The sequence below is a fragment of the Molothrus ater genome, chromosome 36 (genome assembly GCF_012460135.2).
Source record: "Molothrus ater isolate BHLD 08-10-18 breed brown headed cowbird chromosome 36, BPBGC_Mater_1.1, whole genome shotgun sequence".
Lineage (NCBI taxonomy): Eukaryota > Metazoa > Chordata > Aves > Passeriformes > Icteridae > Molothrus > Molothrus ater.
Window position 1 is genome coordinate 647,558 of NC_071663.1, and position 13,375 is coordinate 660,932.

At 70.2% G+C, this 13,375-nt stretch overlaps 3 protein-coding genes across 3 annotated transcripts; 1 reads left to right on the forward strand and 2 right to left on the reverse strand.

Moving 5' to 3' along the window:
- The first annotated feature begins 240 nt into the window (after positions 1 to 240).
- Positions 241 to 5,594, forward strand: CNN1 (calponin 1). Its single transcript, XM_036400078.1, has 7 exons — positions 241 to 807; positions 2,309 to 2,430; positions 2,726 to 2,792; positions 2,995 to 3,132; positions 3,772 to 3,882; positions 3,971 to 4,117; positions 4,711 to 5,594. Exons 1-7 carry the CDS (start codon positions 745 to 747, stop codon positions 4,945 to 4,947), a joined length of 885 nt encoding a protein of 294 aa, XP_036255971.1. The 5' UTR covers positions 241 to 744; the 3' UTR covers positions 4,948 to 5,594.
- Positions 5,595 to 5,670: 76 nt separating this feature from the next.
- On the reverse strand, positions 5,671 to 6,708 carry ELOF1 (elongation factor 1). The gene is made up of 3 exons (XM_036400080.2): positions 6,380 to 6,708; positions 6,062 to 6,132; positions 5,671 to 5,972 (listed from the first exon to the last, which is right to left on the reverse strand). Exons 1-3 carry the CDS (start codon positions 6,493 to 6,495, stop codon positions 5,908 to 5,910), a joined length of 252 nt encoding a protein of 83 aa, XP_036255973.1. The 5' UTR covers positions 6,496 to 6,708; the 3' UTR covers positions 5,671 to 5,907.
- Positions 6,709 to 7,293: 585 nt separating this feature from the next.
- Positions 7,294 to 10,434, reverse strand: ACP5 (acid phosphatase 5, tartrate resistant). Its single transcript, XM_036400077.2, has 5 exons — positions 10,394 to 10,434; positions 9,661 to 9,942; positions 8,986 to 9,113; positions 7,755 to 8,118; positions 7,294 to 7,530 (listed from the first exon to the last, which is right to left on the reverse strand). The coding sequence occupies exons 2-5, from the start codon at positions 9,940 to 9,942 to the stop codon at positions 7,294 to 7,296; spliced, it is 1,011 nt and encodes a 336-aa protein (XP_036255970.1). The 5' UTR covers positions 10,394 to 10,434.
- Between the last annotated feature and the right edge of the window lie 2,941 nt (positions 10,435 to 13,375).

Sequence of the window (13,375 nt, forward strand, 5' to 3'; positions counted from 1 at the left end):
TCCCGGGAGGGGGCAGGGGGGGGGGTCCCGGGTGTCCCCGCAGCCCCGGGGGGGTCCCGGAGCCGCGGGGGGGGCGGGGAGGGGGAGGGGGAGGGGGAGGGGAGGGGAGGGGGACATTCCCCACCCGTGACGAGTCGTGCCCGCCCCCGGGGGGCGGCGGAGTCCGATCCGGTGACGGCACCGGGCGGGGGGGGGCTCGAGCCGCGCTGCCCTGGGGGGGGCCCCGCGGTACCGGGGGGATCCCGGGAGCGCGGGGAGGAGACCCCCGGTGTCCTAAGGGGGTCCACGGTGTCCTGAGGGGGGTCCCCGCTCCTGGGGAGCCCCGACATGACCGGGGGGGGTCGCGGGAGTGCGGAGGGGGAAGGGCGGATTTAGGGAGGGGGGGGCGGTCCGGGATTCCCTCCCCCCCCCGCCCCGGGATCCCCCCCCCCTCCGGGATCCCCCCGGTAAATGTGGAAAAAATGACGCCATCACCCGCCCCGCCGTGACGTCAGCGCGGCGGAGGGCGCGGATTGGCTGCGGCCGGCCCGGCCCGGGGGGAGCTCCGCGCCCACCGCCCACTTTTAAAAGTGGCGGCGGCGGCGCCGGGACGGGACCGGGAGGAACCGAGCGAGGGCACCGAGCCGAGCCCAGGGCACCGACCCCACCCGGGACAGCCCCGAACCCGCCCGGGACAGCCCCGAACCGGCGCCGCCCGCCCGCCGCGACCCCCCCGGAGCCACCGCGACCCCCGGGACCCCCGGAATGTCCAACGCGCACTTCAACCGCGGCCCGGCCTACGGGCTCTCGGCCGAGGTGAAGAACAAGGTGAGCGGCACCGACCGGACCCATCCGGACCCAACCGGACCGGACCGGACCGGACCGGAGCGAGCCGGGGGGTCCGGGCAGGTGTCACCCCCTCCCCCGGGGGGGCGGCAGCACCGGGGCGGGCGGGGGTCGCGGCAGGACCCGGCGGGAGCGGGGGCGGGACCCGGCGCTGTCCCTGGTGCTGCCCCGGGAGGGAAGGGACGGGCACCGGCACCGGGCGGCGGCACCGGCGGGGCCCCCCCGGGGGTCGCACCGGGCGCCGGTTCACCGGGGGCGGCGGCGTTGGGAGCTCCGCAGCCCCCGGTGCCTCCGGTGAGCGGGAGGTGACGGGCACCGGGTCCCCGGTGGGGGTCACGGAGGGGAGGGGGCGACACCGGGGGTGCCCCCGTGAGCACCGGGGGCTCCTGGCGGGCACCGGGCCGTTAAGGGTTAACGGGGATCGGGGGTTTGTGGGGCGGGGGGGCCCCCGCTGCCCCCGGTCGGTCCCGGCGGGCGGTGACGGACACCGAGCCGGAGGGGGGGCGACACCGGGACCCCCCGGCGGGGCCGGGGAGGGGAGGGGGCGACACCGGAACGGAGCGGGCGGAGCCCGGGACCCCCCCCAGGAGCTCCCCGCCGGTGTCCGCCCCGGGAAGGGTTAACGGGGGCGGTTCGGGCGGCCCCGCGGCGGGCGGGAGGCGCCGGACACGGGACACGGCGGGGGGGGCGGGGGGCCCGGCCCGGGAAGGGTTAACGGGGGGGGCTCGGCGGCCCGGGGGGGCCCCGGCGCCCCCCGGCCCCGCCGTGAGCCCTTATAAGGCGGCGGAGCGCGGCGGGCGGGCGGCGGCGGCCCCGGGCCGGGGCTATATATGGGCAAAGGTTCGGCCGGCCCGGTCTGCGCCGCGCCGGGGGGGCCGGGGCGGGGCGGGGGGGGTCCGGGCAGCCCCGGCCTTACCGGGAACGGGGAACGGGGGAGCGGCGCCAGCGGGGATCCCCGCGCCCCCTCTGCCCTCAGGGTGTCCCCAAAGTGCCGCCCCCGCCCTTTGTGGTGTCCCCCTGCGGGTGGCGCCCCATCCCCCGGCCAGGGTCCCCGCGGTGTCCCCAAATCCCCCGTGGCTTCCTGGCCCCGTCCCCCGTGTCCCCAAGTCCTCCCTGTGCCCCTGAGATTGTCCCTCGTGTCCCCAAGTCCTCCCTGTCCCCTCGCACTGTCCCGTGTCCCCAAATCCTCCGTGGCTTCCTGGCACTGTCCCCCCGGTCTCCGTGGGGGTGTCCCCCACACTCTCCGTGCCACTACGTCCCCCCGGCAGTGTCCCCGTGTCCCCTGGTGGTGTCCCCGTGTCTCCACATCCCCGATGTCCCCCTGTCCCCTGACACTGATCCCCATGTCCCTCGATGTCCTCGTGTCCCCCTGTCCCTCTGACTCTGTCCCCCTGTCCCAATGTCCCCCTGACTCTGTCCCCCGATGTCCCCGTGTCCCTCTGACTGTCCCCCAATGTCCCCCGATGTCCCCGTGTCCCCCCAGCTGGCTCAGAAGTACGACCCCCAGCACGAGCGGGAGCTCCGTGCCTGGATCGAGGGCACCACGGGGCGCCGGATCGGGGACAACTTCATGGACGGGCTCAAGGACGGCGTCATCCTCTGCGAGTACGGCCCGGGGACCCCCCTGAGAGACCCCCGGGACCCCCGTGGGACCCCCGAAACAGCCGGGACCCCCCCGGGACCCCCACTCTGTCCCCAGCCCTGTCCCCCTCCCTGTGCCCCCGGCCCAGCCTGGGAGGATCCTCCGGGAATTTTAACCCGTTCCTCACCTGGGCTGACCCCTGACCCCTGACCCCTGACCCCTGACCCTAGGGTCACTGCTGTGGGTGGGGGTGATCCCGGGGTGACCCCCCCGTGTTGTCTCACCTGTGCTGACCTCACCTGTGCTGTCCCCACCCAGGCTCATTAACAAACTGCAGCCGGGCTCGGTGCCCAAGGTGAACGAACCCGTCCAGAACTGGCACAAGGTGAGGGGAAACCCCAAAGCTGGGCTGTGGGACAGGGTCCCCAAAATCTGGGGCAGGGTCCGGGAGGGTTCTGACCCCAAAACCAGGGTTTGGGGGGGGTCCTGACCCCAAAACTGGGATCTGGGGCAGGTTCCCCAGAATTTGGGGCCGATCTGGGGAGGTTCTGACCCCAAATCCGACCCCAAATCCCCCCCGAGAGCAGCTGGAGAACATCGGGAACTTCCTGAGGGCCATCACACGCTATGGGGTGAAGCCCCACGACATCTTCGAGGCCAACGACCTCTTCGAGAACACCAACCACACCCAGGTGCAGTCCACGCTCATCGCCCTCGCCAGCCAGGTGAGACCATGGGGGGGTCCTGGGGGGTCCTGGGAGGGTCTTGAGGGGTCTGGGGAGCTCCAGAGGGTCCTTGAGGCCCCTTGGAGGGCACTGGGAATGTGCTGTGGGGGGATCCAGAGGGGGGATTTGGGGTCTGGGGAAGGGATTTGGGGTCTGGGGAGGGTATTTGGGGTCTGGGGAAGGGATTTGGGGTCTGGGGAAGGTATTTGGGGTCTGGGGAAGGGATTTGGGGTCTGGGGAAGGGATTTGGGGTCTGGGGAAGGGATTTGGGGTCTGGGGAGGGTATTTGGGGTCTGGGGAGGGTATTTGGGGTCTGGGGAAGGGATTTGGGGTCTGGGGAGGGTATTTGGGGTCTGGGGAAGGGATTTGGGGTCTGGGGAGGGTATTTGGGGTCTGGGGAGGGTATTTGGGGTCTGGGGAAGGGATTTGGGGTCTGGGGAAGGGATTTGGGGTCTGGGGAGGGTATTTGGGGTCTGGGGAGGGTATTTGGGGTCTGGGGAAGGGATTTGGGGTCTGGGGAAGGGATTTGGGGTCTGGAGAGGGTATTTGGGGTCTGGGGAAGGGATTTGGGGTCTGGGGAAGGGATTTGGGGTCTGGGGGTCCCCGTGAGCCCCCCCAACGCCCCCGGATCTCCTCCAGGCCAAGACAAAGGGGAACAACGTGGGGCTGGGGGTGAAATACGCCGAGAAGCAGCAGCGGCGCTTCCAGCCCGAGAAGCTGCGCGAGGGCAGGAACATCATCGGGCTCCAGGTGACACCGGGGACAGCCGGGGGACAGCCGGGGGACAGCCGGGGGTGGCCTGGGGACAGCGGGTGACGCTGCGGCTCCGTCCCCGCAGATGGGCACCAACAAGTTCGCCAGCCAGCAGGGCATGACGGCGTACGGGACGCGGCGACACCTGTACGACCCCAAACTGGGCACGGACCAGCCCCTGGACCAGGCCACCATCAGCCTCCAGATGGGCACCAACAAGGGCGCCAGCCAGGTGGGGACACGGGGACAGCGGGGACACGGGGACGCTGCCACCCCTTGGGGGACACGGGGACACAGGCAGGGATGGCACATGGGGACTCAGATGTCCCGGATTAGGGGGACAAACGGCCCGGAGGGGACAGAGAGGGGGGACAAAGAGGGGAGAGTGAGAGGACAGAGAGGGGACGGAAAGGGGAAAATGAGGGATGGAAAAGGGCACAGAGAGGGGGCAATGAGGGGGACAAAAGGGGGGTGGAGAGAGGAGAATGAGGGGAGAATTAGGGGAAAATGAGGGGACGGAAAGGGGACAATGAGATGGGACAGAGAGGAAGGGACAGAGAGGGGACAGAGGGGGGACGGAGAGAGGGGAATGTGGGGACAATGAGAGGGGACAGAGAGGGCACAATCAGGGAATGGGAAAGGGAAGGAGTGGGGATGGAGAGGGGGACAGAGAGGGGACAGAGAGGGGACAATGAGGGGAGACGGGACAGAGAGGGGAACACAGAGAGGGGACAGAGAGGGGCCAAACACCCCGCGGGCAGCACCCCAGGCCCCCCCACCCCTCCGCTGGCCCCCGGTGCCGCCCTGACCGTGGCCGGTGCCCAGGCGGGGATGACGGCGCCGGGCACCAAGCGGCAGATCTTCGAGCCGGCGCTGGGCATGGAGCACTGCGACACCATGACCATCGGGCTGCAGATGGGCAGCAACAAGGGCGCCTCGCAGACCGGCATGACGGTGTACGGGCTGCCGCGCCAGGTCTACGACCCCAAGTACTGCGGGGGCCCCGAGCTGCTCGGCCTCGACGGCTGCGACGGCCACGGGGGCCTCTACAACTCGCAGTAGCCGCGGGCGCCGCCGCCGCTTGCACCGCGACACCGCTGACACCGGCAGCACCGCGCCCCGCCGAGCCCCGCCGGGCCCGAACCGGGGCTGGAACCGGGGGAACCGGCACCGGGATCGCCGAGCCCCGCCGGGCCCGAACCGGGGCTGGAACCGGGGGAATCGGCACCGGGATCGCCGAGCCCCGCCGGGCCCGAACCGGGGCTGGAACCGGGGGAACCGGCACCGGGATCGTTCCTGGGGGGAACCAGCACCGGGAATTGGCCCCAGGGCAGGGAACGATCACGGGACCGGCCCCGGGGGGAATCGGCACCGGGGATTGGCCCCGGGGGGTTCAGTCCCGGTATCAGTCCCGGGATCAGCTCCACGATCAGCCCCGGGAATGGCCCCGGCAACGGCCCCGGGGGGTTCAGTGCTAGGATCGGTCCCGGGATCAGTCCCGGGTTCAGTCCCGGGTTCAGTCCCGCCATCAGCCCCAGGAACGGCTCCGGTATCGGTCCCGGTATCGGCCCCGGTATCGGTCCCGGTATCGGCCCTGGTACTGGCCCCGGTACCGGCCCCGGTATCAGTCCCGGTATCGGCCCCGGGGGGCTCGGCCCCCGCCACATGTGAAGCCACCGAGGCACAATAAAAGCCACACGCAGAGGTGACAGCGCTGGGAGAGAGTGAGGGGACAGGGAGGGGGGACACCGAGGGGACAATGGGGGGGACAAGGGACACCAGGGCCACCATCTCGGGCCGTTTATTGCCGCGCTGCTCTCCCCAAACCGGGCGCCACCCCCGGCCCGGCGTCCCCGAGGGGACAGGGACGAGTCACAGGGGCTGGGGGGGGGAAATGTCACCCCCACAGCGGGGCTGGGGCTGTCACCGAGCTCCGGGGGTGGCACCGGGCCCGGGGGTGTCGTGACCGCGCCGGGGTTTGGGGACAGGGCCGTGTCCCCCTCTGCCGGTGTCCCCCCGGTGTCACTGGTTGGCCGCCTCGCAGGCGTCGATCCAGTCGCTGTAAACGTCCACGGGCTCCGACAGGTCTGGGGGCGCCGTTAAGGCTCCATCACGGATTTGGGGGGTCCCGGTGGGGGTCCCGAGAGGGGTCACGGGGGGCTCCCGGTAAGGATACAGGTGATGGGGGTCTGGAACTCCTCCAGGCACACGGTGCACGAGATCACCCCGGTGTTCCGGGCGCGGTCCCTGCGGGGCACAAGGAGGTCGTGACCCCTCCGGGCTCCGTCCCGAACCCCCCCCGGCCCATCCGGTGCCCCCGTTTCTCCCCCTCCCGGTACCGGCAGCCCCCGGTGCCCCGTGTCCCCGTCCATGTCCCCCCTCCCCGCTTCCCCCCCGCGTTCCTCCGTCGCCGTTTCCGCGCTGCCGCCCACCCCCGTGCCCCGTCCCCGGTGTCCCCCCGGTTCCCGGTGTCCCCCCGGTGTCCCCCGCTCACATCTTGACGTCGCAGGACTTCTCGTGGTTGCAGAACGGACACGTGAACTGCGTCTCCAGCGTCCCCGTCATCTTCTTCTTGGGCGGCGGCTTCCGCTTCGACTTGCGGCGGCCCATGGCGGCCGCACCGGGGCCCAGAACCGGGAACGGCCGCGGGAACGGGAACGACACCGGGATCGGCCCCGGGAGCCGCCTGGGAGTGGCCCCGAGGCGCTGCGGGACGTGCCGGGGGCGGCTCGGCCCCGCCGGGACCCCTCGGGCCCCTCCCGGTTCCCCCCGGTTCTCCCCGGTACCTCCCGGTTCCTCCGGCCGCGCTCGCGCCGCGTTCCCGGAAGTGCCGCCCCTCCGCACTCAGCCAATCAGCGGCGGGAACACCCACACGTGACCCAAGACCGCCCGCTCATTGGTTGAAGGGCGCAGTGCCCCAGCCAATCACCAGCGGGAGCCGAGCGGCGCGCGCGCGGTCCCGCCCATCAGACGGACGCGCGGCGCAGCCAATCAGCGGCGCGGGGGGCGTGGCAGGTGCGGCCAGGCTCCGCCCCCCCACCACCCGCGCGGTTTTTGGGGCGAATCGCGGCGGGTTCGGGTCCGTTCAAAGCCTTTATTGGGGGGGGGGGGGGGGCAGCGTTCCCCGGGTCAGGGTCCCCAAGGGCCAGGGGTCAGTGTCCTGTCCCCAGTGTCCCCCCGTGTCAGAGATCAGCGTCCCCAAGGGGTCAGGGGTCAGTGTCGCCAGCGTCCCCGCTGTCCCCGCTGTCCCGGTGTCCCCTCTGTCCCGGTGTCCCGGTCAGAGGCGGCGGGGCGGCAGCGTCACGCGGTGCAGGACGCGCCCGGTGTCCCCTCTGTTCCCTCCATCCCCGCTGTCCCGCTGTCCCGGTGTCCCCAGTTTCCCGCTGTCCCGGTGTCCCGGTGTCCCGGTCAGAGGCGGCGCGGCGGCAGCGTCACGCGGTGCAGGACGCGCCCGGTGCTCTCCAGGAAGGTCACAGTGGCCCCGTGGGGCTCCAGGCGCACGTGGGCGAAGCCGCCGGGGCTCTCGGGGCTCCCGAAGAAGAACCGGAGCGCCCCGGGCGGCACCGAGCGCTCGTGCGGCCGCGACTCCTCCATGAAGTTCCCGGCGCCGCTCAGGACGTAGGAGACGCCGCCCTCCTCCAGGTACTGCGGGGAAAGGGTGGGGTCAGGGGGAGGGACACACCTGGGGACATTGGGGATACACCTGGGGACACACCTGGGGCTGACAGACCCGGGGGACACACCCGGGGACACACCTGGGGCTGTCTCACCTGTCCATCCCTCACCTGTCCCCGTCTCACCTGTCCCTGTCCCACCTGTCCATCCCTCACCTGTCCCTGTCCCACCTGTCTCACCTGTCCCCGTCTCACCTGCAGGTTGTGGTCGTGCCCGCACAGGTAGGCGCTGACGCGGTGCCGCCGCAGCAGCGGCCGCAGCAGCCGCACCAGGCAGGCCGTGGGGCCGTGCTTGGCCACCGACCACACCGGGTAGTGCCCGGCCACCAGCACGAAGGCGTCGCCCGCCGCCGCCTCCAGCTGCGCCCGCAGCCAGCCCAGGTGCGCCGCCGCCGCCGCCGCGTCCCGGGGCCCCGCGGGGCCGGGACCGGAACCGGGGCCGGAGCCGAAATCGTCGCTGTGGCCGCAGAGCAGAACCGAGTCCAGCACCAGCAGCCGCGCCGAGACGTTGGAGCCCGGCAGGTGCAGGCGCAGGCTGTAGTACGGGTGGGGAAAGCGCCTGGGGGGACACCAGGGGACACTTGGGGACACCTGGGGACAGCCTGGCACGGGCGCAGGGCAGGGGAAGGGGCTGTGGGGCATGGGGACACCATGGGGACAGTGCAGGGACAGCCCGGCAGGCGCAGGCTGTAGTACGGGTGTGGGAAAGCGCCTGGGGACATCTGGGGACACTTGGGGACACCTGGGGACACTTGGGGACAGTGTGGGGACACTTGGGGACAGTCCGGTGACACCCCAGCAGCAGGCACGGGGTGTGGTAGGGCTGGGGAAAGCGCCTGCGAGATGTGAGGGCACTTGGGGACACTTGGGGACATGCGGGGACATGCAGGGACATGCAGGGACATGCAGGGACATGTGGGGACATGCAGGGACATGCGGGGATGTGCCAAGCAGAGCTGGGGACACCCTGCAGGGGCTTAGGGACAGGCTGGGGACAGCCAGAGGGGACTTGAGGACACCATGGGGACATCCCCAGGGATGGATGGAGGGCAGACATTGTAGGGGCACCCCGAGGGGACTTGGGGGCACTTGGGGACACTCAGGAACCCTCGGGGACACTCAGGAACCCTCTGCAACCTTTGGGGACACTCAGGAACCCTCGGGGACACTCGAGGGAACTCAGGGGCCCTTGGGGACACTTGGGGACACTCAGGGACCATCGGGGATACTCAGGGACCGTCTGGAACCTTTGGGGACACTCGGGGACCCTTGGGGACACTTGGGGACCCTCGGGAACCTTTGAGGACACTCAGGGACCCTTGGGGACATTCAGGGGCACTCGAGGGAACTCTGGGACCCTTGGGGGACACTCAGGGACTCTCGGGGACCTTTGGGGACCCTCGGTGCCCCTGCGCCTGGGCCGTACCAGCGCGGGGAGTGGCGGCTGTAGCGCAGCTGCGCGGTGACGTTGCCGGCGTGGTCGTGGTTCCCGGCCATGACGAACCAGGGGACGCCGCGGAGCCCCGGGGACACGAACACGCGCTCGAAGGTGTCCTGGGGACAACGGGGACAGTGGGGACACCGTGGGGACACCACGGGGACAACGGGGACAGTGGGGACACCGTGGGGACATTGGGGACACCACAGGGACAATGGGGACACCATGAGGACACCATGAGGACAATGGGGGACACCACAGGAACATGGAGGGACAATGGGGACACCATGGGGACACCATGAGGACAATGGGGGACACCACAGGAACATGGAGGGACAATGGGGACACCATGGGGACACCACAGGGACACCACGGGGACACCATGGGGACAATAGGGACAATGGGGGACACCCTGGGAACATTGGGGACACCACGGGGACGCCAGGGGTACCATAGGGATACCACAGGGACAATGGGGGATACCAGAGGGACGTGGAGGGACCATGGGGACATTGAGGACACCATGAGGACACCATGGGGACAATGGGGACAATGGGGGACACCACAGGGACACGGAGGGACAATGGGGACACCGGGGGTACCACGGGGACACCATGGGGACAATGGGGGACACCAGAGGGACACTGGGGACGCCGGGCGTACCTGGAATCGCGGGTCCCACTCGTCCTTGACCCCCTCGTAGTAGAAGTTGTCCCCCAGGGCCAGCACGAAGTCCCCTCCGAGCTCGGCGGCCGCCCGGCCCATGGCCGCCGCCGTGGCCACCTGGCGGGGGGTGACAAAGGGGGGCTCGGGCAGCCCCCCCCAGTCCCCCAGGGCCAGGAAGGACAGAGCCCCCCCCGGGGCGCCCCCCGCGGGGGCCACCAGGGACAGGGACAGGGACAGGGACAGGGACAGGGACAGGGAGAGCCACGGCGGTGCCAGCATCTGCGGGGACACAGGGGGACACAGGGGGGTCACCGGGGGTCTGGGGGTGTCACAACCCCCCCCCAGTGTCACCCAAGGGTCTGGGGGTGTCACAGGGGGTCAGGGGGTGTCACAACCCCCCCCCAGTATCACCCCGAGGGTCTGGGGGTGTCACTGTCCCCTCCCAGTGTCACCCAAGGGTCTGGGGGTGCCACACGCTCCCCACGGTGTCACCCATGGCTCCGGGGGTGTCACCTCTCCCCCCTCCCCAGTGTCACCCAAGGGTCTGGGGGTGTCACAGGAGGGTCTGGGGGTGTCCCTGTCCCCCCCCAGTGTCACCCCCGGGGTCTGGGGGTGTCCCTGTCCCTCCCCATTGTCACCCCCGGGGTCTGGGGGTGTCCCTGTCCCCTCCACGTGTCCGGGGGGTGGGGGGGGTCAGCAGTGCCACCCCCCCCCCCCGGGGGTCGCTCACCGTCCCGGCCGGCGCTGTCCCCTCGCTGTCCCCTCGCTGTCCCCTCGCTGTCCCCCCCTCCGTGTCCCTTTATGGCCCCAAAAGGGGAAGCGGGGTCGCCTCCCCCGCCACCCCCCCCCCGCCCGGCCCCGCTGTCACCTGACGGCCCCTGGGGACACTGGGAGAGGGGGGGGGGAACTGGGAGGGAACTGGGAGGGAACTGGGAGAGAGGGGGGAGGGACAGACGGACACTGGGACAGGGACAGACGGACACTGGGAGCACTGGGAGAGAGGGGGGAGGGACAGACGGACACTGGGAGCACTGGGAGAGAGGGGGGAGGGACAGACGGACACTGGGAGCACTGGGACAGGGACAGAGGGACACTGGGACAGGGACAGACGGACACTGGGAGCACTGGGACAGGGACAGACGGACACTGGGACAGGGACAGAGGGACACTGGGAGCACTGGGACAGGGACAGAGGGACACTGGGAGCACTGGGACAGACGGACACTGGGACAGGGACAGAAGGACACTGGGAGCACTGGGAGAGAGGGGGGAGGGACAGACGGACACTGGGACAGGGACAGAGGGACACTGGGACAGGGACAGACGGACACTGGGAGCACTGGGACAGGGACAGACGGACACTGGGACAGGGACAGATGGACACTGGGACAGGGACAGACGGACACTGGGAGCACTGGGAGAGGTGGGGCGGGAACTGGGAGCACCGGGAAATGGGAATCATCTGGAAATCCCCCAAAATTCCCCGAATTCCCCAAATCCGCTCCAGCCACGGGACCGAGGGACACGGACACGCCCCCCCCCCCCCCCCCGGGGAGGGACCCCCCAAAATCTCCCCCAGACCCAAAAGATCCCCCCAGACCCCTTAAACTCCCCCAAAATCCCCCTCGGACCCCAAAAAATCCCCCGGATTCCCAAATCCCTCCCAGGCACCGCCGTAAGTGCCCCCAGATCCCCCCAAATTCCCCCAGATCCCCCCCAGGACCCCCAAATCCCCCCCCGGGACGGGCCAGGCGCTGCCAGCGGGTATCGACATTTTTTATTTCCATTTTTTTCTCCTTTTCCGCCCCATTTTTTTTTTTTAATTTTTTTCCGCGGTTTTTGTTTTATTTTTTTTTTTTCCTCATCCCGCGAATGGGGGGGGGGGGGGGGGGGGGGGCAAGTGAGGGGGGGAGGGGCCGCCCCGCCCCCTGGGAAATGACGTCACTACCACGTGCAAAGGGGGGGTGCGGAGGTGGGGGGGGGGGTCCCCCAAAATGTGCAACGCTGGTGCGGGCGCGAACCCCCCCAAAATCGCCCCCTCCCCTCCCCCCCCAGGGGTGGATTTTGGGGCGGGGGGGGCCCAAAATGGGGGTGCCCGGAGATGGGGGAGGGGTCGCATTGCCCGAGGGGGGGGGAGGGGAGGGGAAAGGGGGGGGGAGGGGCCCATTGCTGGTGGGGGGGTCCCCAAATGTTGGGGGCCCCCATTGCTGGTGGGGGGGGCCCCGAAATGCGGGGAGCCCAAAAATTGGGGGGGGGGGGGGTGTGGGGGCGGGGAGGGGGGGGGTGTGGTTTATTATGGGAGGGGGGGTCCCAAAAATCCGGGGGGGGGGCACAAAGGGGGGGGGGGGTGCCCCAAAAGGGGGGGCCCGGGTGATTCGTCCCCATTTTGGGGGGGTCGCGGGTGGGCGGGGGAAGGCACGCGGGGGGGTCTAAGGCAAAGGCGATTTTGGTCCGTTTGACCCCAAAATCCGGGGGGTGGGGAGGGGGGGGGGAAGGGGCTGAACCCCCCCCGGACCCCCCCAAAAATTCCAAAATCACCCCCGGGGAGGGTGGGGGGGGGGGGGGGGGCAGGGGAAAGGGGGGGGGGGGCACATCCCGCCCCGCCCCCCCCCCGGCCGAAGGTGCAGAAAACCCCAAAATGAGCGAAATGACCCCAAATCCCCCCCCCCCCCACCCCGTGACCCCCCCCACCCCCCGGAACGCGAGCTCGGAGCGAAATGAGCCAAAAACGATTAAAAAACCAAAAAAAATCGGGGGGGGGGGCGGCGCCCCCGATGGGGAAAACTCGGGAAAATTGGGGAAAAATGGGGAAAATTGGGGAAAAATGGGGAAAATTGGGGATTTCCCCCCAAAAAAGCACTTGGAGAGGGGGGCGGGGAAGGGGGGGGGACCCGAAAAGGGGGGGTTTGACCCCAAAATGAGACTGGGGGGGTTTGACCCTTGGGGGGGTGAGGAGCACAAAGGGGCGGGGGGGGGGAAATGGGGTTTGACCCCAAACTGGGGGGGTTTGACCCCAAACTGGGGGGTTTGACCCCAAAACGCGGGAGTTTGATCCCGGGGATGGGGGGGGGGGCGGGGGGGGGGTAATTGCACTTAATTAAAAAAATGAGCGGGGGGGGGTGTGGATAAAAAAGGGGGGGGGATTTGGGTTGGATTTGGGGGGGGGGGACCCCGAAGGTGGTGGGGGGGGGGGTGTCGTGGGCGGGGGGGTGGGGGGGGGGGGTCAGGGTGTGTTGCCCCCCCCCTCCCCCTCCCCCCAGCCCCCCCCCCCTCTCGCTGGCCTGCAGCGAGGGGGGGCCCCCCCCGGGCGCGCGCGCGGGTGCGGTGCGGGGGGGGGGGGGGGCGGTGCTGGTGCTGGGGGGGGGGCACGGGCGCGCGCGCGGGTGCGGGGGGAGGGGGGGGGCGCGGATTTTCTTTCTTTTTTTAATTTTTTTTTTTTTTTGGGGGGGGGAGTTTAAAGGGCCGTCCCCCCCCACCCCCCCAAAATTCCCTCCGGGGTGACCCTGTGTGTGCCGGGGGGGGGAGGGGGGGGTTTTGGGTGGGGGGGGGACACATCAGAGAGGCCGAACCCTCATCCACGTCATTGGGGGGGGGGGGGGTCAGGGGGGGTCGGGGCCCCCCCAGGGGCGGACGGCGGCGAGAATGGGGGGGGGGAAGGGGGGGGGGGCCGGGTTTGGTTTTTTTTGTTTTCTTCGGGGTGGGGGGGGGGGGA